General features: G+C 40.0%; 1 protein-coding gene across 2 annotated transcripts; it reads right to left on the bottom strand.

The window, feature by feature from the left end:
• Nucleotides 1-1,236: 1,236 nt before the first annotated feature.
• RGS13 (regulator of G protein signaling 13) lies at nt 1,237-25,936 on the bottom strand. 2 transcript variants are annotated; one of them, XM_043485644.1, is made up of 7 exons: nt 25,706-25,936; nt 24,355-24,425; nt 20,180-20,253; nt 19,607-19,675; nt 16,345-16,406; nt 3,362-3,528; nt 1,237-2,224 (listed from the first exon to the last, which is right to left on the bottom strand). In XM_043485644.1, exons 4-7 carry the CDS (start codon nt 19,669-19,671, stop codon nt 2,039-2,041), a joined length of 480 nt encoding a protein of 159 aa, XP_043341579.1. In that variant the 5' UTR covers nt 19,672-19,675; nt 20,180-20,253; nt 24,355-24,425; nt 25,706-25,936; the 3' UTR covers nt 1,237-2,038. The 2 variants fall into 2 exon arrangements, with proteins under 2 accessions (XP_043341579.1, XP_043341580.1); XM_043485645.1 differs by lacking the exon at nt 20,180-20,253.

The following is a 25,936-nucleotide window of genomic DNA, read 5'->3' as shown; positions in this document are numbered from 1 at the left end:
GGGAACCCTCTTGCACTGTTGGTGGGAATGCAAACTAGTACAGCCACTATGGAGAACAGTGTGGAGATTCCTTAAAAAACTGGAAATAGAAATTCCACATGACCCAACAATCCCACTGCTGGGCATACACATCAAGGAAACCAGAACTGAAAGAGACACGTGTACCCCAATGTTCATTGCAACACTGTTTACAATAGCTAGGACATGGAAGCAACCTAGATGTCCATTGGCCCACAAATGCATAAGAAAGTTGTGGTACATATATACAATGGAATATTACTCAACTATAAAAAAGACTGCATTTGAGTCAGTTCTAATGAGGTGGATGAAACTGGAGCCTATTATACAGAGTGAAGTAAGTCAGAAAGAGAAACACCAATACAGTATATTAACACATATATATGGAATTTATAAAGATGGTAATGCTGACCCTATATGCAAGACAGCAAAAGAGACACAGATGTAAAGAACAGACTTTTGGACTCTGTTGGGAGAAGGTGAGGGTGGGAACGTTTGAAAGCATAGCATTGAAACGTGTATATTACCATATGTGGAATAGATGACCAGTCCAAGTTCAATGCATGAAGCAGGGCACTCAATGCCGATGCACTGAAATGACCCAGAGAAATGGGATGGGGAGGGAGGTGGGTGGTGGGTTCAGGATGGGGGACACATGTTCACCTGTGGCTGATTCACGTCAATGTATGGCAAAAACCACCACAGTATTGTAAAGTGATTAGCCTACAATTAAAATAAATAAATTTTAAAAAATAATAAAAAAGAAATGAACTCCTAAATATTGATTCTATGTTATAATAATTCTTTGTTTAATGAGAATGGTTCCAGTTAACCCTTACTTTCATGTGATACAGCTTAGGTTTACAGGCATTTTAAAATAAATGCTATTGCAATCAAATTCGAGACCTGAGAAATACTTTTCCTACTAAAGCTAAAAATCTCAATCAAAACTTTCCTACAGTTAATTCTTTGGAAAAATGGTATTAAATATTTTAAGGAACTTATTCTCGATCAAAAGTAAAGAATGTTTATCCATTCCTATGGCACATTTATCCTTTTGATATGTGCTGAACAAAGCAAGTCAAATAGACATACGAGTTCTTTCTCTGGAATCTCCTGACAGAGTCTAAGAAGCTTCTATAACAGGGCAGATAAAACAGTCTTTTAACTGGAAAAATAACTTGATCATGTCTTTGAAAAAATAGCATACTTATAAACTTTTTTGTTTATATTTGTATTTATTGATTTTCAGGATTGTGATGGATTCACATTGTGAGAAAAATAATCTCAAAATATAGGAACCAAATTTCCTACCCCATAGCAATATAAGTACAGAAATAAATGAGGAAATTCATACATTTAAATAGCTTAGACTCATTTGGAATTTTTCACATGTAGAAGATCTATATGATATAGAAGTAGAGTTATGCACATAATAGCAGGAAAATTTTAAAATATCTTTAAAGAACACATCTTTTTATATTGCTCATGATATAATACCATTGATTATACTCTGAGTACCAGGTTTGTCTACTAGTTATTAATAAAGTTACTACAAGCACTCTGTTTAAAGAATACATTCATGCTACAGACACAACTCATATAGCTATAATTTTTAAAGAACTGAACTATCTGTGCGTTATGACAGCAAAATTTCATTAATTAAAAAATCCACTTAGTTGATTTGTACAGTAAAAACTTTATCATTTAGTTGATTTGTACAGTAAAATCCCTTGTTCACGTTTATTTATTTATGTTACATATGTTGTTTATGAAGAAAGACCTTCCTTCTCCATATATATTAAGTGAGCTGCATAGGTATGCCATAAATTGTATTATTCATGTTGTAAGAGTTCTGTAGTCCATCCGTTTCTATTTGAGAACCAGAAATCAATTTATGGCTTGATTTCTTCTATTTCTTTACTACTCTATTTCTGATTTTATTTATTTAGTTTTATATGAGAAGAACAAAACCAACACTTTCTATATACCATCTTCAATTTAAACTTTTGAGTGGTGGTCAAGAATTGTTGTTGGCTTGAATAGTCTTCAGAAGTTTCTGGTACATTTCTGACTTCAGAAACCTGGGATAGGAATCCCTTTCCATGTGCATGTACACTATTTTTTGAGCCTCTTCAAAACATGTTTGAGTGGGTTCTTGAATATTTTTGATGATAGCTTCTCTTGTTGAACTGTCAATGTTAATCTGCAGAGTGAAATTACATGTGAAGCATAAGTAGGCATAATTGAAGATGAGAATAGAATGGAAAGGTTTATTTCCTGCTGTACTTTTCAGTGGAATAGGGTAATTTTGTCTGCACTTTCATTGACATCTTAAAAGACTTGTATGAGATAAGCTCCTTGCTTTTTAAAAAATAAACATCCAACTCCACACCCCAGATTAAAACACACACACACACACACACAAAACATGAAGCCCATGACCAGAGAAATCTCAGAAACCACTGCTTACATAGGCGGATGCAAGTGGTTTGTTAGTGGAGTCTGCAAACAAGGAAGTTTATGAGATGGAGTCCTCTTTTAAAGGAAAGGGAAGTTGGTGCTATTTTAAAGTTTACCTTCCTTAAATAGTCATAGATGTTGATTTAACTGAACATCTCCTGAAATGGGAAGAAAGTGAAGAGAAGTAGAGAAATAGGGGAGAGAAGTGGTTATTTCAATAAACCAAATATTTTCCAGACAAGAGTTTTGAGGAACAAGTCAATAATGTCGGACTCTCCTGAGAGACAGGAATCTCATAAACCATCCTCTGTCCTCATCCTCATGATCAGAATTTTCACTCCTCCACCAGGTTCTCTCTCCACCAGGAGGAGTCTCAGTGTATCTATTTCACTCCTACCTTTTTATTTTCTTTCTGCAGTGGTAAGCGATGGGCAGTAATAACAGTGTGACCCATCTGCTGGTTTTAAACTAAGCAGAGCAGGAGCCCTGGTGGGGTGCTCCAGACTCTGCCCACCCTACTAGGGAAGTCACCACTATGGTATGTGTATCTGTAGGTCCTTGTAGCAGAGTCAACTCTTCTTATAAGGACTTCTTTTTATACTTTCCTGAGAATTAAGAAAATTTAACGAGGAGAGGCTTTGGAGCCAGGCAGGCCTAATTTTCCCTCTTAACTGCTGTGTGATACTGGAGAAGGTATTAATAAGTTAACTTTTCAGATTCTTAGGTTTCTTATCTGTAAACTCAGGTTAACATTACTGACTTCATAGCATTATAGGAGGTACTGGGTGTAGACTGCTGGCACATATGTGTGCTTGACAGACACTAACGCTTTCCTGGGAGGTATTGATTTCCAGTTTCTGGCATAGTCAGGTGTGGTTACCTCTCTAGGGGACTGTGGCTGGATGTAAACCTTATAAAGCTTCTTTGCTCTGGAAGTTCTGCTCCACTGTGAGGCAGTTTTCTTATAGGTTTCACATGCCATCCAGAATTTAATATTCTCATCACTGTGCTCTGTTTTTAAGTATGCTGCATAGACCACCGGACCATCTAGAAGTAGAGGAGAAATCAGTTTATTTTCTTGGGTCAAAATCATAAAAAAAAGTCTGAACAATATGTAGTACAATTTAAAACTAATGCCTGAATCAGAGTCCCCAAATTATTTAACAATATATTATATATTATATAATGACACACACACACATCACACATCTCACTTAGTTCTATGCATTGGAAGCATGTTTTGACAACACCAGTCAGTGGTGGGGTCATTCCTTCATCCCTTTATTCTGTGTAACTCAGAGCAAGATGCCTACTGGTGTGGCTGGGATAGGTCACAGGGACCCAGAAACAGGACTTAAATGGAATCAGTGGACAGAGCGCTGATCATGAAACTGAGATGAAAAATCCAAAACCTCTAGACAAACTAGAGGATAAGAGCAAGGTTTGAAGCTAAACAGGTATGTTAAAGTTGAAAAGAGAATATCCAATCCATGTAAAAATGATAAAGTGATCAGGCTGTATAGTCTGGGATGTGTCTCATATGCAACTAAAGCGGGAGAGCATGGATAATGAAAAATTCAACTTCATGTTCATGGTTTATGGTTCACACCAGAAATGAAGGACTAGGCAATGACTGGAATTCAGATGGGGTGTTGGAAGCTATCCCAGAATCTAGAGCAGCACTGTGCGGATGTGCAGAACAACCAGTAAGTGACACTTGATGCCAGAGATGGCCGTCCTGTGCTCTGGTCTTTTCTGAAGTGGGAAGATAAGCGCAGACGTGTGGGAGGAACTTTTTCCATTAAGCCACTATTCTGTGGGTGCTAGTGTTTGAAGAAGAGAGTTAAGTGAGCTTTCACAAATCTAATGCTTTAGTAAGAATCTTTGATGAGATCAAGTATTGTGAAGATTAAAGATGAACACTCTGAGAAAAACATTAAACTTCTTTTGGTGGCTAGGAAGTCTCTTGGCACATCTGAGAAACTGAATTGCTAAATGCAGATAATGGAGTAACTTTCCATTAATAGTGATAGAAACAGGTATGTAGGCACATTGAATACATGAAGAAACATAGGCTTTTGATGAACAATAACTTACAATCATTAACTGTTACAAGAAATAATAGTAATCAGAGGGAATGGCTATGGTGAGTAAAATCATATTTTCCTAAATCTTCACATGAGACAGTGGATCTAATGAGTTTCCTAGCATAGAAACCGGGCTCCTTGACTCCTGAATTCTACTGCTTGTTAGCACAGATACAAAAATGAAGATGACAATGAAGGTATTTTGTGTTCACCAGAAAAACTCAAATGGAGACAGATTTTAATAATGCCTTCTGAGGAAGCTTTAGGGTTCAGGAAAGTTGGTGATCTGCAAGAAATGTGCTATCCTAGGAAGACACAAAATTAGAGCTTAGTTCATTATTATTATGGAAGCAAGTGTAGCCTTCAGAACATTGAGTGGAAGATGGTTCAAAAGAAGCATGTTTGAATTGAGAGGACAGATGAGATGGGGGTAGGGCATATATAAAAATGTAACACAGGAAAGGATATGGGATTCAATATTTCTACCCAATGAGGAATATGTTTTACCTTAAACTTAAAACAAGAACATTTATTTTCACAGCAATTTACTTTAAGATGTGCCTAACCTCATCACAGGCACAGAAAAGTGGGCTCAGAGAATACAGATGTAGCAATTGGCATTCCTGTTGGAGAAAGAGCTGAATGGGTAGGCACATCATGAAACGAAACAAATCAAAATAGAAAACCATTTCTGGCCTAACAAGTAAAGCTGGAAGCCAATAATTTGCAGTATGCATTGAAAGAACTAGAATTCTATTTAAGAAAATAAAAAGCAATTATTTATACTTGGAGAAATTTTGACTGAGTGCTCCATTAGGAACAGAAAACAGGATCCTAAAATAAACGAGTTGGGGAATAGGGGAAAAACGAGCTGCCAGATGAAATCTACAGACCCTGGAAAGACTTAGCCACCAGGCTGGTTGCATGGGTTGAGTGGATGGGGTAGGGTGGGGGGATAATTTGGAAACCAGTATGAGATTCCGCGTTATAGTATTCTGAATTTGTGTTTGTCTTTATGTTTAGCTTCATTTTATAGTGAAAAGTTTATTCTAGAACTTGCATGCATCTGTGTCTTCCTTAACTTCCCTTCTGATTGAGCCCAGGAAGGGTCTTTTGGGGCCAGCCAAGTAGTTTAACAATTCTCAATATTCTCAAGTCCCCTGCTGATGAAACCACATGTATTTTTCTATAGCTACCTAATGTGGTAGATGGTGGTATTGTTCTCAATTATCCCTGCCCTTCTTGTAGGAGAATTGTTCTTTCATGTCCCATTTGTATCAGCCTTGCTCACTGAACTTGTTTCAGGGATGCACAGTGCCATGGGCGGGTCAGACAGAAAGCTCAGGGACCATCTGGAGGTCCCACCACTGCTCCTCTCCCCACTGTGAGCAGGACACATTCTGGGAGAGCTGCTCCTTTAGTCTGAAGGCCAGAGTAAAGACCTGCACCAGAGCTACAGTCGACCCCAGTCCCTGTGTAGTGTGCACAAGAAAGGCATTTCTCTTGTAATAAATCAGGGAGTTTGCATACCATGTGTTACTATATCATAACCTAGTGAAAGCTGACTGGGACCACTTGAACTTGTCTGAGATTTCTGATATGACTGATGTGTACAGCAAGTGCACACATGATGGGTATGTTTTATGGGATTTTGTCTTAAATATGACAGTTTTTTTGTGTTAGGCAAGTTAAGCAGCCTACAATGCATTTGTGCAAAAGAGTTCCAGGAATCCAAGCTATTATTAAAGTCAGACCTGAGATGCTCACTTTAGCCTTTCCACTGACTCTACAACAAGAGGATTACAAGGTGGGAAAGCCTCTCCCAAATCAGGTGAGGCAGCTCTGCGTGGCTCGTTCTCCTCCATTCTGAGCAGAGACCTTGATTCTGCTTGAGCAGGGTAACAGGGATGCACAGCAGAACTGCTCATTAAACTCAGAAGGTGGAAGAACTGGGTTCATCTCACACGTAGTGTACACTGTTTTCCTTGAAGAATGAGAGCAGTGCCTTTGGTGCTCCCTAGTGTGTTCTTTGGAGAAGGCAATGGCACCCACTGCAGTGCTCTTGCCTGGAGAATCCCAGGGACGGGGGAGCCTGGTGGGCTGCCGTCTATGGGGTTGCACAGAGTCGGACACAACTGAAGCGACTTAGCAGCAGCATTGTGTTCTTCATATATTAGTCACCACAATTAGTATTTCCATGATACACAAGGTGACACATGCTGGTATCTCCATGTAAGAAGGAAACGTGACATTGCTCTTGTCTGGGTCAGAATGGTGGCCCATCTATCCCAGGACCATTTTCTGCAAGGTGGCAAGGCTCATGGCATACATTAAATCCTAAGAGTGAGCTGTGTGGCTGTCTGCCATCAGAAATGTTTCTAAAGCAATATTGAATCCATTTTATTTTTGATATAAACCACCAGGGAAAATGAGCTCCATAATTCTACCAGCCTCTGCATGAAGTTTTAAAATAAGTCTGTTTTATTAAAATTCTCTGATTTGACTTATATGACATTAATCATTTCTGGTTTTTCTCCTAACTTCTCTTTGCTGTATTATTGTATAGCAAAAGAACTTAAAGTACTATTAAATGGTTTTTAAATAGAGAATTTAACAACTTGATATACTTCCTTTTGCTCTTTTAGTCTTTTGCTCATGTTTAACTTTCTATTTAAACAGTATTCATTCATCTTCACAAATACAGACACACTCTCAAATTACCTTACTGGCATTTACAGTGAAAGCAATTTTGTATCATTCTTGCAAACACTTTCTCTTGTTTGCTCCTTTTTTTCTCCTGTTTACTCTTAAAATTAAAAGACACTTGCTCCTTAGAAGAAAAGCAATGACCAACCTAGACAACATATTAAGAAGCAGAGGCATTACTTTGCCAACAAAGGTCCTTGTAGTCAAAGCTATAGTTTTTGCAGTAGTCATGTATGGATGTGAAGTTGGACCAAAAGAAAGCTGAGTGCTGAAAAATTGATGCTTTTGAACTGTGGTGTTGGAGAACTCCCTTGGACTGCAAGGAGATCCCACCAGTCCATCCTTAAGCAAATTAGTCCTGAATATTCATTGGAAGGACTGATGCTGAAGCTGAAACTTCAATACTTTGGCCACCTGATGCAAAGAACTGACTCATTGGTTGTCTGAGGAGGCCTTACAAATAGGTGAGAAAAGAAGAGAAGCTAAAGGCAAAGGAGAAAAGGAGAGATATACCCAGTGAATGCAGAGTTCCAAAGAAAAGCAAGGAGAGATGAGAAAGCCTTCCTCAGTGACTGAACTGAACTCTTAAAGGTTGCAATGGTACTGCAGGGGCCGCTGCACTATATTATATTTAGCCAAGTTGTCATTACTGAACGTTTAGATTATTTACCCTGTATATGTTGTAACTGTACTACAGTTGAACATTTTGGATTATAAATCTTTACACCTCTAATTATTTCCTTAGAATTGAAAGAGTGGAATTACTAGATTGATGATGTAATATTTTTGGAGATTCCTGATACCTATTCTAACATTTCTTTCAGAAAGATTTCATTATTTTTCATTTGTAACAGCAGTGTTGACATGTCTACTCACTCCTTCCATTCCAATCAGATTGTGTAAAACCAGTGACTTGCAATTACTTAAATTTGTATTTTAAAATGTTAACGCATATATATGGAATTTAAAAAGATGGTAACAATAACCCTATATGCAAAACAGAAAAAGAGACACAGATGTACAGAACAGATGGGAGAAGGCGAGGGTGGGATGTTCTGAGAGAACAGCATTGAAACAAGTGTACTATCAAGGGTGAAACAGATCACCAGCCCAGGTTGGATGCATAAGACAAGTGCTCAGAGCTGGTGCACTGGGAAGACCCAGAGGGATGGGATGGAGAGGGAGGCGGGAGGGGGGGGATCAGGATGGGGAACACATGTAAATCCATGGCTGATTCATGTCAATGTATGGCAAAAACTACTCCAAAAAAAAAAAAAATTAATGCTTAAGCATGTTTTCTTTCTTCCAGATCATTTCTTTTCTTTCTGTGAATTTCAAATCTTTCATCTACTTTTCTTTTGCACTGTTAGTGTATTCTTGAATTTCTAGGTCTTTTTGTATATTAAAGATACTATCTGTTTTATTTATGGCATTATCTTCTGTTTACTTTTATATGTTACTTTTGTTTATGATTTGAGGAGAATATTTGTAAACTCTCTAATCTTAAAAAGTCTAAGTTCACCCATCTGATCTGCTTTCAGTCTTTTCTGCACTTTTATTAGAGAAAAATCTCTGAGACAAACATCTGGCCATGACCTGTTATTCACAGCCTTCGGCCTCTCCCATTGCTCTCATGGTGAGTCCCCGCCTCTCCAGCCTCTTGTCACCCCTGCACACCATCCTGATGTGGGCCCTGCTGTTCCTGGCCAGCTAGTGTGTGACCACCAGGCTGCTGCCTACGCGGGCTTTGTACGCTGATCTCAGACCAAGTTCGGTATCTCAGTTTCTGAAAAGAAATCTCTCTGGAGCCCCTGTCCCTCCAGGAGGTTGGATAGGTACTTCCTGTCATTTGACAAACAGCACATCACCCACGCTTATTTTCACTCTCATTCCATCTCCATCTGTGTCAGGGTCTGTCTGGTTGCTGGGTTACTTCTCCCTCGCGCCTCACCTGCCAGCCCCTTGAGAAGGAGGACTGCAGCGCCCTCAGCTTTGCATGCCCTGTGCTGACCTGCTGCGTCACAGATAGCAGATAAGGAAATGTTGGTCCCAGTAAGAAAATGTTGGCCCATCCAGGCTTTTGGATCCCTCATGCGTCTGTATTTTAAAGAGACTCTCTATAGGTTTGGAAAAGTAAAGAGACCGCCTCTAATTATTCAGCATCCAGGAAGCACTAAAGACCAGAGGCTTATAGGAGGCACTGTTGCTACTTTTGGTTTATTGAGAGAGATAGAAGATGTACTGACCGAACAGCGAGGTCTAGAAAAGGCCAGGTTTTGTTCGATTGTTTTCCCTGCAAGGTGAGGATTTGCATGAGAAGTTAAAGAAAACAGAAGTGCCAAGCAGGAAGGACTGGGCGTGGCAGCATCGGGAGTATGAACTTGAGGAGGGAGACCTTTGGCAACCACACTGGGTAGCGAAGCAGAGGATAAAGGATGGTGTAGGAAACTGCCGGTCCCCAGGGAGCAGCACAGATGTGGAGAGCTGAGGGGACACCAGGAGGGAGGACGGTGTCCCTCAGTGACTTGCAGTGTCCACCCTCTGCCGTGATGAAGCTTCCCCAGCAGCACAGGCCTTTACGGTGTGGAGCAGCTACTGTGCCTCCAAGCCCTGCGATAAGCCTGCACTTTCCACCTGGCATTCCCAAGGCTGTCCTCGGTGGCTGTAACCAGTGAGAAACCGAGGGAAGCATTCAATACATTTAAGGATGATTCTGACCAAAATTAAGATTGATGCCATCTTAATTCAGAGTCAGAACTCATGCTGATGCAAAAGTGCTTACCTCCGTGTCTATTCTTGTGCTTGTGCCCGAGTGAACGGCAACAGGCCAAGGAAAAATACACAACGTGCTTTCTCGCTTGAAATCATAGCTGAAAATTTTAAGATGGGCACTCAGTATCACCCTTAGTGATAGTCATCCTGCTATCTTCTGCTAATATTGTGCCTCTCCAAAATCTTGAGAAACGATTTCCTACCCTTTTAAACTGATGCTTTTGAACTGTGGTATTGAAGACTCTTGAGAGTCCCTTGATTGCAAGGAGATCCAACAAGTCCATCCTAAAGGAAATCAGTCCTGAATATTCATTGGAAGGACTGATGCTGAAGCTGAAACTCCAATACTTTGGCCACCTGATGCGAAGAACTGACTTATTAGAAAAGACCCTGATGCTGTGTAAGATTGAAGACAGGAGGAGAAGGGGACGACGGAGGATGAGATGGTTGGATGGCATCACCTACTCGATGGACATGAGTTTGAGCAAACTCCGGGAGTTGGTGATGGACAGCGAAGCCTGGTGTGCAGCAGTCCATGGGGTCACAAAGAGTCGGGCACGACTGAGCGACTGAGCTGAACTGACCCTTTTAAAATGCCAACTCTTCCTCTCCTCCGTTTGCTGCCTCAGACTTAGCTGAGAACACACGTTTAATCAGGTGGAGGTTCCCTTATCTTCCCTCCAGCAAATCAACCAAGCCCCCTCCACTGTACCTGCCCTTTCTAACTCTCTTCCCGAGAGGAAGGATCCCAGCTCCTTTTTGGGTTGGCCAAACAATTCTTTTGTGGCTCCTACCTAACTGCTTTCTCGGTTACCTTCTGTTTCTCCTTCACTCTTACAATGGCGCCCCCCTCTGTTCTATGCCATCTGTTTCTTCCTCACTAAAGGTTGCCGTCATCTACAAATGTGCTGCTCTATTTCCCAAGTAAAACCAGTAACAACCCCCAGACTGCTCTGGTCAGGGCACCATTGATCTCCATGTTGCCACTCCCTGTGGTCACCCTTCCTTCTGCCTCTTCCCTGACTCCCTGCAGCCTCAGACAGTGCACACCTCCAGAAGTGCTCTCTTCTTTGCCTCCAGTGAAGATAAGCCACCCTGGTCACCCTCCACTTGCCTGACCCTTCTTTTCCATCTCCTTCACAAACCCCTGCTCATCTCTGGATTTGGAAATATTCCTGTGCACCTAAGCTCCACGTCTGGATCTCTGCTTACCTGTCTGAACTCTCCCTCTAAGTGATCTCATAGCCCTGTGGCTTTGATTAACATCTATATGCTAATTACTCCTCGTTTTGTCTTCCCCACTGAATTCCAGTCCTAGCTGGTTTATTGAAATAGCCTTCTAACTAGTCTCTCAGCTTTCTTTCTTAAGAAGAGAACCAGTGGGTACTTTTATTAACTTTTTAATTGACTTGTTATATTACTGTCAGGGATAAAACATAATGATTTGATATTTTTATAGATTGTACTCTGTATCAAGTTATCATAAAATATTGGTAATATTCCCTGTGTTGTACATTGCATCCTTGTATCTTGCGTATTTTATACCTAGAAATTTGTACCTGTTAATACCCTTTCCTCCCTTACCTACCCGCACCCCCCCCAAAAGGGTATTTGTAAAAGTACATTAATGCTCATTACTCTGCTGTTTAAAGTTGTTCATGTGGCCTGTAAGGCCTTGGTCTCCTATCCTACTAAATTTCTCTTGGTTGATTTAAGGTGCTAACCTCACTCACACCTCAGGGCCTGTCTTCTGCTTGAGTTTCTCTGACCCCAGTGCTACTGGCCACTCCTTGTCATTCAATTCTTAGCTCAAAGCTTTACACCGTCCCACAGTTTGTCTCTAATCATGTCATTGAATTTCCTTCTTACTCCTGCCTTTCTTTGTCATACAGCCTGGCTTATTTTCTTCAAAGCACTTAACTGCTTTCTGGAATTAATTTATCTATTAATTGGCTTGCCTGTTTGCCTCTCTCCTCCCTCTAGAGGGTGCACATGAGCTGAGCACAGTGACCCTCTGGGCCTCTCCCTGGTGCCTGGATTGAATGACTCATCCAAGGGCATTAGTCGCAGTTTTAAACTTATTTTTATTTATGTTTACTCAAACATAAAGAAACATAAATAAACCTCTATCCTCATCTTTTGAGATTTGGTCAGTAAATATTTGTATGAGCCTTCTGCACTCTTTTCTAACATTTTAATCAAAATAATAATAAAAACTTTGATTAAGCAAAGTGATCATTGGCCCCCTGGTCTTTTCAAATGTACATTTCTGTGTCTTTTCTAGTTCTACTGGATTTAGCCTTCAGAAATACCCACAGGGTTTTCCTTCTACTTTACATCTTAGTGATGCCTCTCACTCTGATAATAGTTTGGGGTGCCATGACATATTTTAGGTAAGCCTCACTCAAGGAAAAATCTTTGATAATACTCAGGTATTTTTATAGGGCAATGAGTAATAGCTCAGACAGTTTTTTTCCTGACCCGTTCAAAAAGTTATTACTACTTTTATGCCCATTTGAAAATAATTTATTTTTTTTTTCATAAAATTGTTGATGTTTGGAAACTTGAAGGACTTTCTATCATCTTTTGAAGGGTACTTTCTATTTAATTCATTGTGGAGATTTTTTAATGAGACCAGTTTTCACAGCAAATCCTGAGGAATCCTACACCTTCATTGAAAGAAGCACTCATTAGTCTTTCAGTTCAGTTCAGTCACTCAGTCGTGTCCGACTCTTTGTGACCCCGTGAACTGCAGCATGCCAGGCCTTCCTGTCCATCACCAACTCCTGGAGTTTACCCAAACTCTTGTCCATTGTGTCGGTGATGCCATCCAACCATCTCATCCTCTGTCGTCCCCTTCTCCTGACCTCAATCTTTCCCAGCCTCAGGGTCTTTTCAAATGAGTCAGCTCTTCACATCAGGTAGCCAAAGTATTAGTCTTTACTTCTTCTAAAACTGTTCCCTATCTTTAACATACTTAGAGTCAAAACTTTATCAAATAACAAAAATTTGAGTCATTTACATCTCAGCTCAAAATTTGCCCCTTGCAAGAAACTTTGCCCTGTGGATTTCTGAACTACATGTTGTTAGAAACTGTCTTTTAATCTGTATGGAGGCATCTGCATGTCTTAGCTAGAGGAAGCATTTTATTCCTGTCCTTGGTTAATGTAAACACACTCTATTCTCTGGCACATTTAATGTTTATATTCTTAGTTTTATCTTTGTAATTGCATGTCTTAGAAAATGATTTGTTTTTTCAACTTTTAATTGTGTGATTTTTGAGTTTGTATGTGAATTTCACAGGAATTCAATTTCTGGTAAGATTCCTACCCTATTTTGGTGATTTCTGTAAAGAGCAGTATGCTGTCTCCCTGTGCTTGTCTTTTCTTTAGACTTAGCCTCATGATGCTAGATCTCGAAATTGCTAAGTCTAGCCAAGATCCCACTTGAAATTTTTTTTCCAAGTAATTAACTTCGTTTACTTTGTTTATAAGGCTGAAAAGACTGGCACAGAAACTCTTACATAATATAGTTTGGTGTTTTGATCTTTTCTTAGTAGCATTTGCCTCCTATTTATTCATTAAACATTTATTGCCTGCCCATTAGGTACAAAGCATGCTTTCAGCCTCTGAGAGGAAAGATGAAAGGTGAATGAGAAGTGATCTGTGCTCCTAGGAATTTATAATCTAGTGAGAAAGGGGATATGGGAAAAAACCCAGTACACAAAATAGCTATAATTAGAAGCAAAGTAAATAATGATATTAACTAATAGAAGAGAGAGAAAAAAATACTTCCAGGAGTTTTCCAAGAGGAGAAAGTGGCAGTTGAACGTTACCTCTAAGGATGGGCAGAGTAGATAAAGGAGCCAGAGAAGGCCTAGTGCAGAGCTGGACCAGGAGTCATGGATGTAGAAGGTGGAGTAGTCATCACAGGGGCAGAAGAGCATGTATGTGAAGGGACAGAGCTGGAGGTACGTGTTAGCAAGAACACTGGGGTAAGGTACAGAGCTGAAAACCAAGTTGGAGATTTTGGACTTCTGAGTAGGCGGCAGAGAAAAAGGAAGGATATTCAAAACAAGCACTTTATTACTAAGAGAAAGAAAGAGAAGTCGCTCAATCATGTCCAACTCTTTGCGACCCACGCTCCTCCGTCCATGGGATTTTTCAGGCAAGAGTAGTGGAGTGGGTTGCCATTGCCTTCTCCAGAGGATCTTCCCGACCCATGGATCGAAGGATTGAACCCGGGTCTCCCACATTGTAGGCAGACGCCGTACCGTCTGAGCCACCAGGGAACTCTCAATCACTATGTGCCTCATCTGTATCAGGCATTGAGCAGGGGGGTGTATATCTAACCCGCGCAGCAGTGCTGAAGGGAGAGATGACCTCAGACCATTCTACAGATGAAGAATAATAAACTCTAGGAGGGAAATTAATCTGGCAATGTTGCACCATGTGGATTGCTAGTGGTTGGGAATGAACTCCAAATTATTAACAGAGGATTAATCAGTGTAGTCAACTGAACTTACACCTTTGTCTCTTCCTCCTATACCAGTGTCCTAAAATTGACCAGAAAGATTATCTTAAAATCGGCAATCATGCTGGCAAACTGGATCACAGACTGTGAGGTCCCCCTGAAAAGTGAGAGGCGGGGGCGAGAGCATCAGAGAAAGGAGGTGCGGGCTTCCCTGCTCGCCAGGCAGGGCTGCTGCATCAGGCGGGCTCAGGGGACGACGGAGCCCGGGGCGGTGGGTCCCAGCCCTGCGGGGCCGTGGCGCGAGAGCCCGGGCAGCTGGCTGAGGGGCCAGGAGGCGGGGCCGGGCCTCGCGCCTGCGCCGTGGCCCTGCAGACCCGGCAGCAACAGCCGTCTCCGGGCCGCGTGGGGCCCTGCAGTCAGAGGAGCATGGCGGGCCCCCGGGACGGGAAGTACCCTGCCCAGAATAACTGCAGCGCGCCAGGCTCCTCTGTCCGTGGGGTTTCCCTGGCAAGAATACTGGAGTGGATTTGCATTTCCTACTCCAAGGGACCGTCCCGACTTAGGGATTGAACCCGGGTCTCTTGTGTCTCCTGCATTGGCGGCAGGCGGATTCTTCACCACGAGCACCACGTGGGAAGCCCAAATTGGGAGCACAGCCAACTCCACTTCCACAGTCAATAGGTGTGAACAGATTCAACAGTCACAGAGAGGCGAACAGGGACTCTCAGGTAAAAGAGATATAAATCATTGGCAGACATTTGAGGGGAACAAACGGCATTTTGAAAAAATTGCCACGTTCAGCAAACAAAGGAATTTTCTTTGCCTTTCCCCTAGTTGTTCTTTGTACCTGTCTTCTGTGTTTATCATTTATTTCTTCTGTGTGTGTGTGTGATCAGTCACTCAGTTGTGTCCGACTCTTTGCAACCCCATGGGCTGTAGACCACCAGTCTCCCCTGTCTGTGGAGTTTTCCAGGGAAGAATACTGGAGTGGGTTGCCATTTCCTTCTCCAGGGGACCTTCCCGACCCAGGGATCAAACCCACATCTCCTGCATTGGCAGGTGGATTCTATACCACTGCACCATCTAAGAAGCCCCTTATCATTCCCTACAGCCTCCCAACTTCCCAACCAAACAGTTGACTGCTCCTTCAGTTTCCTGTGTTGAGCCTCTGACTTTATCTTCCTGACACCCACTAATGCCGACACATTTAACTAAATATGGACTTATTTCCATTTATATGACCTGAATGCTGACACATATAACTAAATATGGACTTATTTCCATTTATGCCATCTGAATGCTGACACATGTAACTAAATATGGACTTATTTCCATTTATACAATCTGAATGCTGACACATATAACGAAATATGGACCTATATAAAGTCCCATTTCAGTCAGACACTGATAAAGTTAGAAGCAAACTTTGAGGAGTTTTAGAACATCTCAAAACTCAAATTTATTCTACTTCTCAAGACACTGAGAACAGCAAATTGTCAGGGTTTTTTTTTTTTATTATAACTTTAGAAAACTGCTGTAAGGCAATATATTTCAGTATGTGTTACTATTTAAGCATATTTCCATGAGATTTTACACATACAGTCGTGAAGAATAAACATTGACAGTGACTAATCTTGCTTTAATTAACACCAAACAAAATAATAGTGATTGACACGACAAACTATTTTCAGGTTTCTTGTTTTAACTGGCAGTTGCCATTTAGAAGGGTGTGAGAAGAGCAGCACATGTACATCATCAAATGCCTCCTTTCCTCCAAGCATAAAAGTGACTAGTTATTAACAAGTGACATACACATGATACTCACATTTTGTAGCCATCAATGTTTCAAAAGACTGGGCCCACTGTAATACCTCTTCCAGAGTAAGGCTTTGAAAAGAAGTAAAAGGTTCTCATTGCACTAAAATATTCTCAAGCATTTTTTTTTTTTCTGTTAAGTAGAAATATGCTATCTTGAAAATAGTGTCACAATATAGTTGTATTCTCTTTTTGTATAGTTTTGGATGGAAATTTGTTTCCCAGTGATCTTTTACATTTTATTTTTACTAAGTGGTTAGAATGATAAAAATATAAAAGTAGAATAAACTTGAAAATCTGATAAGATGTTTTAAGATGAATTTTAAAAAGATAAAGAATCCGTGTTCTACAATCTATAGTCTCTGTACCCCAAATTGCCATTGTTAATGTTTTGATGTATTTCTTTTTAGTATTTTGGTTGTAGGCATGTTTGTGTGCTTTTAACCAAGAAGTAATCATTCTGAGCATGTGTGCATGCTTCATGTATGTGTGGGTGTATATATACATGTACACATACATATGTGTATATATATACACACACACACACACACACACCCTTTTAATCAGCCTTTTCTGTCTTCACAATTGTCTTAGCAACCATTTATAGTATTATAATTTATAACTGTAAATTTATAATCACTGATCGTCACTATCATTTGCAGTGGTCATGCAGTAATCTACAAGGGGGCACTCCATAGTGTATGTAATTATTCTCAATGAGTGTTTTGATAAATTCTAATTTTTTACCAATAAAACCAAATACACCCCAGCTGTCATTGAGGCTTGCCATGCCCACGGGTAAGGTAATTCCTTCTGAGATTAACAGGAGTAGAACCAATGCTTTCAAAAGGATTGTAGGTCTTGTGCTGCTGCCACCAGCCATGTGTTTGCCCATGTGTTTACTAGAATCTTAGAGTTTATCCACAAAGCCTATTGGCCTGCATTCATGTGATAAGGTTAGTACTCTGTATTTACAATGTATAAATATTTCTTGGTCAGTTATTGGATTTTTTAAATATATTGAGTGTTTTAGTTTTTATTACTCTGAATGATATATCAAGTTACATTTGATCCAAACAGCATGAGAAGAGTTTTGAAAATATCCGTGGAAGATACTGGCTTCAAGACTTCATTTCTGTTCATTTTAGTGGACTTTTTGAGGTGAACTGGTAAGTGACTGTTCTTACCTGTGAGTCATTTTATTTTCCCTCTTTAAAATACTCAATGCATTCATTGCCATTCAGTTTATGATACATTCTTAATTTTCCTCATTTTAATGACTGCATCTAATCAAAGGCCACTACAGATACCGGCAAGCACTGCCCATTGGCTGTTACCTGGTATAGTTAGCTCAGTACTCAGTGTTGAGGGGACAGCCATCAGCATTAGCAGGTATTTAACACAATAAAGGCAGATTAAAGAGGCTAAAAAAGTAATCTGGGAAGTGGAAAATGCTGAGAGTCCTAAAATGGTCCAATATCCTTTGTTTTCTGAGCCTTCAGATGACGCTTGCTAGCTCTAGATGGACTGTTTGCATCATTGCAGAGGCTTAACAGTACACTGCCGTGGAGATCGCTTTCAACAAACATTTCCATGAAATGGTGTCTGACTCATTGTTCTCTTCTCTTATTAGAACTCTAAAAACAGAAGCCTAAAATAACCTTTTCAATCCAGTGAGATGAAAAGTATTTGCAAGGTGTAAAGCAGACCTAATCGTCATGTAGGAAAGAAGACGACCTTCATGATGGGAGGAGATGCTGTTGCTGTCTTGGGGTAGCTCAGAGTTTGGTGTTGGTGATCGTTGGCAAGGGAATTCCTGTGCCTCCAAGGAGCATGAGATTTATGGAGATACATCACAATTAGGGTGATTATGGTTAGGGGTAAAGTTGTGAAGCTAAATTTGGTTTTGGTTTAATCCCAGTTTTGCTTCTGGTTTTTCCTATTTCATGCTCTTCCATGGCTACAATTATCCCTTATCAGAATAATCCTAATCAGATTTGTTCCCTCATCTACCGAATTCTCTGATAACCTGCTCCACTTCTGTGCTCCCTCCTTCTTCTGGGTAGAGAGAGAGCAGGTACCAAACAGATATGGGAACATCTGAGCCGTTGCAACGTAGTGCAGAGAGGAATGAGGAGAGTTTGGAGTCTTGACAGTCCTTGGTTCTAATTCCTATGCTGGACTCAATAGCTATTAGTCTAAATTAAAATTTACAAGCTTCAGTTTTATTATCTACAAAGTTATCATGAAAATTAAGTCAGGTCAAGAATGTAAAGCATTTATCAAGTGACCGTTATCTCCTGGTTTTTGAGGAACATGAATTCTCTTTCCTTGGCCTTCACCTTCCCTGATGGTGGGTCTCCAGGGCAGGTAGAAGGAAGCCAAGCATTGATGGCGATGCTCTATGAAAATTATCAGCAGACCCGAAGGAAGCTGTCCCCAAGCCAGCCTTCTCCTCTTTCTTCTCACACAGGTCTGTGCAGTTCAGCATCAACTGGTCAGTTGAAATGCTGAGCTTTGGGTCTTTCCACTTCTCCCACCCACCACCAGAGACTCTCCATTCCCTGTAAATGTGGTAGTTGGTCAGCATCTTTGGATGTTTGGGCACTTCAGGGCGGGAGCCTGCACTCCAGGATCTCACGGTGATGGGGACGTGTGTCTACAGCCGAGTCTCCAGGCAAACGGTCGGGCTCCCTGGCTAACCTCACAGGAATCCTCCACCTGGGGGTTCTTTGAGGTGAGCAAATCCACTGAAATGGTTTGTTACCCTCCTCGGGCATTACACTTTCCACTTTAGTGTAGCCACTGCCCCATCCAAACAGCTGCGTTTTGAGTTATGACAAAATGTAGAAGAGACCTGGACTCTTGATGAGCATTTGGTTATCCCTCCAGTCTCACCTTTTCCAACCAGGGATAAGGTTTGGCACTTTGTAGGTAAAGGACTTGAACTATGTAAATATTTTGGATCAAAGAATCTCATCTTAACATGTAAAGTTTTAGCTATATAGGACTTTTAAAAAAAATCTAAGAATATTTGTTCATAATAGACTCTCTAAAAACATTAACTTGCTGAATTCTCAAGTGTAAACCATGAATAAGGAAAATGGAACTTTAGTGTAATACATGATTACCCTTCTGGTGGAATTGCTCATGTGTAAATGCAAATTTTACTTTCTGAGCAAAATGTATTGACAGAAGTTGAATACACATACCCCTACTTATCATGTGAAAAATATACATTAAAATGGTAATAGAATTTACATGTGACTTACTTTGAAGGGGGTCTCTTAGATTCATCTCTGCACACCTTACAAATCCAACACTTCCGCCTGCTCATTTTTCTAGAGAAATGCAGCATTTACTTAGTATAATTTAGTCGTTTAAAAGTACTATATGTTAGAGTCTATTTCTAGAGAACACACAAAGTTTAATCATAAAAATAAGGATGGGCTCTTGAAGTTAATGGAACACAAGTACTATGGGAATGAGAAGGAGGGATGAAAACAAAATGACTCATAAATACGTCATAAATAATTTTGAAAATATAGGAATATAGGCATGTTGAGTTGTGACTTTAGAAGCCATCTGGCCCACCTATTCTCTAATAACATCTTTAAAAAAATATATAGCTCTTCCAAAAAAATCTTTCCATGTAGGGCCTCCCAACAATGAATTCACCAACTCTCAAGTCTTCTCATATCAAGTAATTCATTTTTATAGGAAGATCTCTCAATATACGGAACAAGAGCTGGTCTCTTTGTAGTTAACCAAATAAAACATTGTAAATAGCCAAGTAAAAAGTAAGATTTTTTTTAAGAGCAAATTCTGAGTGGAGCGTTGCTTACCTGACTTTCCTCACTCTGGTCAGTGTAACTTTGACTTTAAAATTCAGGTAGAGTTTAGTCAGCCCAGGCTTTATCTGACAATGTATTGCATAGAAAGTTTTTAATTCTGGATTTTGAGAAAACACTCAAACGCTTGTTAAAAATAATCAAATCTACATCTTACAATGAGGGCTGGAAATATTTTGCTAAATATACATTCACACTTAACTACAGTGAGTTGTTAAGGATAAACAGTTTTATATCAGTCTTTCTTGACTCATGGGTAGCCTCTGTTGAACGCTTGTTATGTGCCAAGTTCTGGCTGCCAGGGGTCTACATAGATCCTGTCTTTCCTCTTCCCATCCTCACTCACAGGCAGTGAAAATTTGTGTCGTGGGGACTCTGCGACAGAAAGTATAGGGGTCCATGAGTACACACGGGAGCAGAACCTAACCGGACCTGGAGGTGGTGAGAGAAGGCATTGAGGTGAATTGGTAGCTGGGCTGGAACCTAGGGGATGAGCAGGAACTGCTGAGTGAAGGAGAGATGCAGCTTGGGTCCAGGTCAGGAGCCAGTGGGTCAAATCCTCGCCGAGGAAATGAAAGGATGTGGTCACTGTGTGAGTCTGCAGTGTGGCAAGGAGGGAGCTCGAAGAGGTTCTGAAGTGTTCACTGCAGCAGGAGTGTGGTAGGAGATGAAGTTATTAGGGAGGGAGAAGCCAAGCACCATAGGCTTTCCATGCCATCAGTTTCATAGTAAGAAGCTGGAAATCAGTGAAAGTTTGAAAATATGGAGTAGGCGTGTTAACATCTGAGATTGGTTTTGTGGAAGAATGGATAGTAGGCTGGCAAGGGTGGAACTGGGGAGACCAGTTAGGAGGTGACTGCAGGAGTCTGGGAGAGGGACGGTACAGGCTTAGATGGGGAAGGCGGCATCAGAAATAGCGGGAAGGGATAGATTTCAGGGGTTTGGGAGGAAGAATTACCTTAACGTGTCGATGTATTGGCTCTTCCAGGTGGGAGAAAGAAAGGAAACAAGTTCAGGTAAAAGAGATTTAACCTCAAGGTAAACATGGGCAGTTTTCATAAAACACAGAGGAGAAGCCAAAAGAAAAGGGGAGATGGTTCAGAAGACAGTGTAACCTGAAAAAAGCAGGTGGCTGCAAACAGATGAATGAACACGTGTATTTCAGAAGGAGACTGATAAAGAGAGGCTTGCAGGAGGAAAATCAGAATAACAGAGTGTCACAGAAACCAAGGCATGAACTGTCAAAAGGGGGAAATGGCTAACTCTTAGGACCTGGGTAGAGATTCAGAGAGCAAAGGACTGAAACTGTCCATCAGAAGCGAGAAGGTCATCTCTAACCCCAGGGAGAGTGGTTTCAGTGGAGTGGCAAGGGCAGGAAGAAGGAGGAATATTAGAGTCAATGGAGACCTGGACAGACATAGGGCTGCTTGTACAGGCTGTTTGCACTTTCTTTCCCTCCTTTCTCCCTTCCTTCTTTCCCTACCTCCTTCTCTCCTTCCTTCCTTCTGAGAGCTGTAGATAGAAAGGCATACTGGAGATGGAGATGCAGGGCTATGCTGTGTGGCCATCGTGACCCACACATCTCTGGGGACATCATTCACGAAGTCAACACTGTGAGTGGCTCAGCCTGAGGCTGGCCGTGGTAACCACGGACAGCAGATGAAGACATAGGAGAAAGAGAGAAAATCAGTAGAATTTCAGGTTTCTGAGAAATGAGGAGGAGGAGGGATTCAGAATGTGGGAGCTTGGACTTTGAGACGTCTTGGTGGAAGCACAGGAGGAAGTTGCTCCCTCCTTGTAACTGGGAGGGGTGGGGAAAGCAGGAGCAAATCTAAGTGTATTTGCAGGTTTGGGGACGAGAACTTATGGGTGCTGTGGTCTGATGGACTTCACTTTCTGTGTGAGTCTCTGCTGTCAGGGGGACCAAGGGACAGATTGTTAAATATCTCTGTAGGATGGGACAAAATTAGGACTCTTGAGTGCAAATATAGATACATGCAAATTAAAGCAAAGAGAGAGTTTATTATAGGGATGTGTTCACTCATGGATTCTGGATGGCCTTCAGTGCTGGGTCTACTCTGATGGTAGGAAAAACTCACTGAGGACTTTAAATAATAGTGTGATGAAAAGAAGTCTTTTTCCAGAAGAACAGATCTGACTGAAGGTGATTAACACGAAATAATGGAGGCCGAGAAAACAATTGCAGTGACTGGCTGTGCTTAACTGATCCTGTGTGTAAATCAGACAGACCCTGAACTGTGTTCATGTTGTCCAGGTTCCAAGATTCTCCATCTCTGTGCTGGCCCCCCATGACTGTCTGCCTGTCTTGTAAGTGGGAGGATGGTGGAGAACTTCTTTCCTTCGTGTGCCTTTCCTGTCAGTGTTGCTGATCGTCTCTGCCTTCCACTGGCCTGGACTTAAGCTCCCAGCTCTACTTTACCCATAGTTTTTATTCCTCACTGTTGCCTCGCTTGATCTACTGGCTCTACATGCACACATTGGTGATCTGTGTATCTAAAGTTCACGTCTGTTGATAAGTCGTCCTGTTTGCTTTTAAAAATTCGATGGGCCTGTTTGACAAAAGCAGAGCAGTTCTAGTGTTGCAACACCCACGAGGTCAGAAGCACAGTAAAGGTTAATTTTCAGGTGCACTGGCGTTTAGGGGGCTCCTGCAGCTCCTGAGAGGCGACAGGGTGTATTAAAGTAATCCTGGGCTCTGAAGCCAGACAGACATGCACTTGAGTTTAGGCTCTTACTAGCTGTGTGAACTTAGGTATATTAATTAAATTCTCAGTTGCCTAATTTCCTTTTCTCTAAAACGGAACTGCAAATATTAGAAAAAAAACACACATGCACAAACTTTCTGTTCCAGTTAATGTGATTGATCCTCCTTCGGCTTCTTATACCCTGCCCCTCAGAAAGTATTTCCTAAGGCTTCTGCATGCACAGGAAGCATGCATTGTCAGACTGCATTCCTTCCTCTTTTTCAAGTTCAGCTCAAACTTCGTAAGTTGTTCCAGTTAATCTTATTCATGTGTCAGCATACATTCCCTGTAATCTTCCTTTGTAAATATTTAGTGACAGAGTTATGCAGAAGATATATTTTACATAGAAAAATTAGATCACCAAAGCAGTGTTTGGTGACGTTTTCTGGTTTTCTAGTCCATTAAGAAATGGAACTTGTTGGTTACTGTCCTGGTGACTGGAATCACGCTGTTCATCTTGTAAGATTCCTGGGACTGCGTGTCCCTTGCATGCCTGCATTCTCCCTTTCCATTGCTGCTGGATTCACTGTCAGTATGCTCCTCCACTTTGCTGGAACATCACAGAACACTCCCCATGTCCTCGTGATGCCTCTGACATTGAAACCAGGAGATAGATGCGCAAATATTTAACCCAGTTTCTAGTACTAGAACAGATTGAACTTCTAAGTTTATTACTTCTTCCAACCAACACTACTAAAATTATAGTGAAGGAATGTATAAGGCTTAAACATGAAGGAAAAGGGAGATTAAACAAGGAGACAGAAAACAAAGTATTTCAAACAAATTCTGGAAGATGGAGAGCAGGTAAACTTCAGAAATTATAATTCTCATACCTCTAAAAAGAGAATAGAAAAAAAAAAAAAAGAGAATAGAAAAGGCAGACTTTGGAACTTCATCTGACAAAATGAAGAAAATACAATTCACAGTGTGAGGACAAAGAACTTCCAAAATAACTAGTGGTTTAAAGAGAAAGGTCTGCAGTCTTGCATTCAACAATATTTATCATTAAGTAGCATATCCATGTCTAGAGTTACCAAAACATAGAGTGACAGAGTGAAACACTTTCCTATTTACAATTGCAAACTTTTAAGAAATATTTTTGTTCCCAAAAGGAGTAAATTCTAAAGAAAATTGAAAGTATAGTTCTTGACAGTTAGAATTTGATTAAAATATCCTGTTGATAAATCATATTTGTCTTGATTATAGTTAAATCCAATTAAGAGCATTTTTGGTGAAATTACACCTTTAAATGAGAACATACATGGTCATTTACTGGTAAAAATAAAAATGAGCCTCAACTGTTCCATAGAACAACAATTCTGTTTTGACAAGGAAAAGAGTTTCCTGTGAAAGAATGACTTAAACTGAGAAGGTATAGAATTGATTTAAATTGGAGAAACTCACCAAGCTTCTCAGCAACAATAATCATTTTTTTCTCATATTGGTGGTAAGATATGTGGAAACATTCCATTGACCTAAAAATGAAATAATAACAAAAACAAACAAGAAATTATCATGTGAGTTATCGAGAACACATATTTGGCAAAGATATCTATAAATACCCTGCCTTACATTTTAAGCAAATATTTTTTCCACTTTGTAAGTACTGGATTATGATTATCCCCATTTTTTATTTATTAACTCCTTATTTAGTTTTTTTTTGTTTAATACATTGATATTATAAAAATTCCTATACTTAAAGGTATAAAATTATATAATTATATATTGTAAAAGTATAAAATTAAAATTTATATTTTCCATTGCTTTATTAAAATTATTTTTTCTTACTTAATATTGTGTTAATTTACCTATTATTTAATATCCTCGGAGTAAAACTAGTGTGCACTTTAGCTATCTAAGCATAGAATATTTAGAACAAATTTAGGTTTCCATTTGATTTTGCCTCCAACTTTTTTCCTGATTATTTTAAAGAAAGACTATTTTTTATCTATGAGATTGAATTTGTATAGTGGTTTTAAATACATTACTATTAAGAAAGATATATAATATGCCAGGAATAGATTCAATTTCCTCTAATGCTTAAATGAAATTTCTCAAACTAATAGGAAAATAAGTACATTTTCTTAAATGGAGGCTTTTAACATATTTAAAAACATTTTTATTATCCTGATAGTCTTTCTGTTCATAAGTTGTTTTGGCATTTAAATGCATTTATTTTACAGTGTAACATGTCATATAAGATTTAGAAAATTTTTTATCTCAGTGAGATTTTGTTTGCCACAGCACACAAAATTGTTGCCTTTTTTAAAAAAAGTAATATGTGTAGTTGTGCTTAGGCATAACATTAAAGAATGAAGAAATTTCATAAAATCAAGTTAATGGTTTTTAGAAACTAACAACCTACACCTGGAATCAGTACAGCTTATTATATGATGGAACTAATCATTTAGTAATGCATGGTTTTTGAAACAAACAATTTTGAAATACCTGACTTTATGTCTTTATCTAAACATATACACACATTCACTCAAAAAAACACATAAAATGAAAGACCATACTTTAAAACTGTAATATTTCCTTTACTGCTCAAGTTAGAAGCTTCATTTATACACATATCACTTTAAGTTTTAAGTATTCAAAACCTAGGCCACACAAATGTGTGTTTACAGGTTTGCTTCTTTGTTTCCATAGAAGGAAACTGCTAACACTTTTGCTGTTGAAATAAACATCCAATAGTCATTTATATCAAGCAAACATCATTGTATTCAACTATTTTACAGAATGTCATACTTACAAATATATGCTGTAGAGGAGTCCACCATGCTAAACTTTATTTCCTCCCTGTATGATCCTTTTGAAATCAGATTCTGAAATTCCCTGAAACACCCAGCGTTTTTGCTGGCGTATAAGAACTTTACTGTCCCTATAATTACCTTCGATGGCACTCTGGCCTCTGTACTGAATGTTCTGTTTTTACATACATATCTATGCAAAGAGAGGTTTTGTCGACTATGGAAATTAGTGC

The sequence above is a fragment of the Cervus canadensis genome, chromosome 13, assembly GCF_019320065.1.
Source record: "Cervus canadensis isolate Bull #8, Minnesota chromosome 13, ASM1932006v1, whole genome shotgun sequence".
Taxonomy (NCBI): domain Eukaryota; kingdom Metazoa; phylum Chordata; class Mammalia; order Artiodactyla; family Cervidae; genus Cervus; species Cervus canadensis.
Note: the sequence above shows the minus strand (reverse complement) of the source record. Positions and strands in the feature narration are given on the sequence as shown.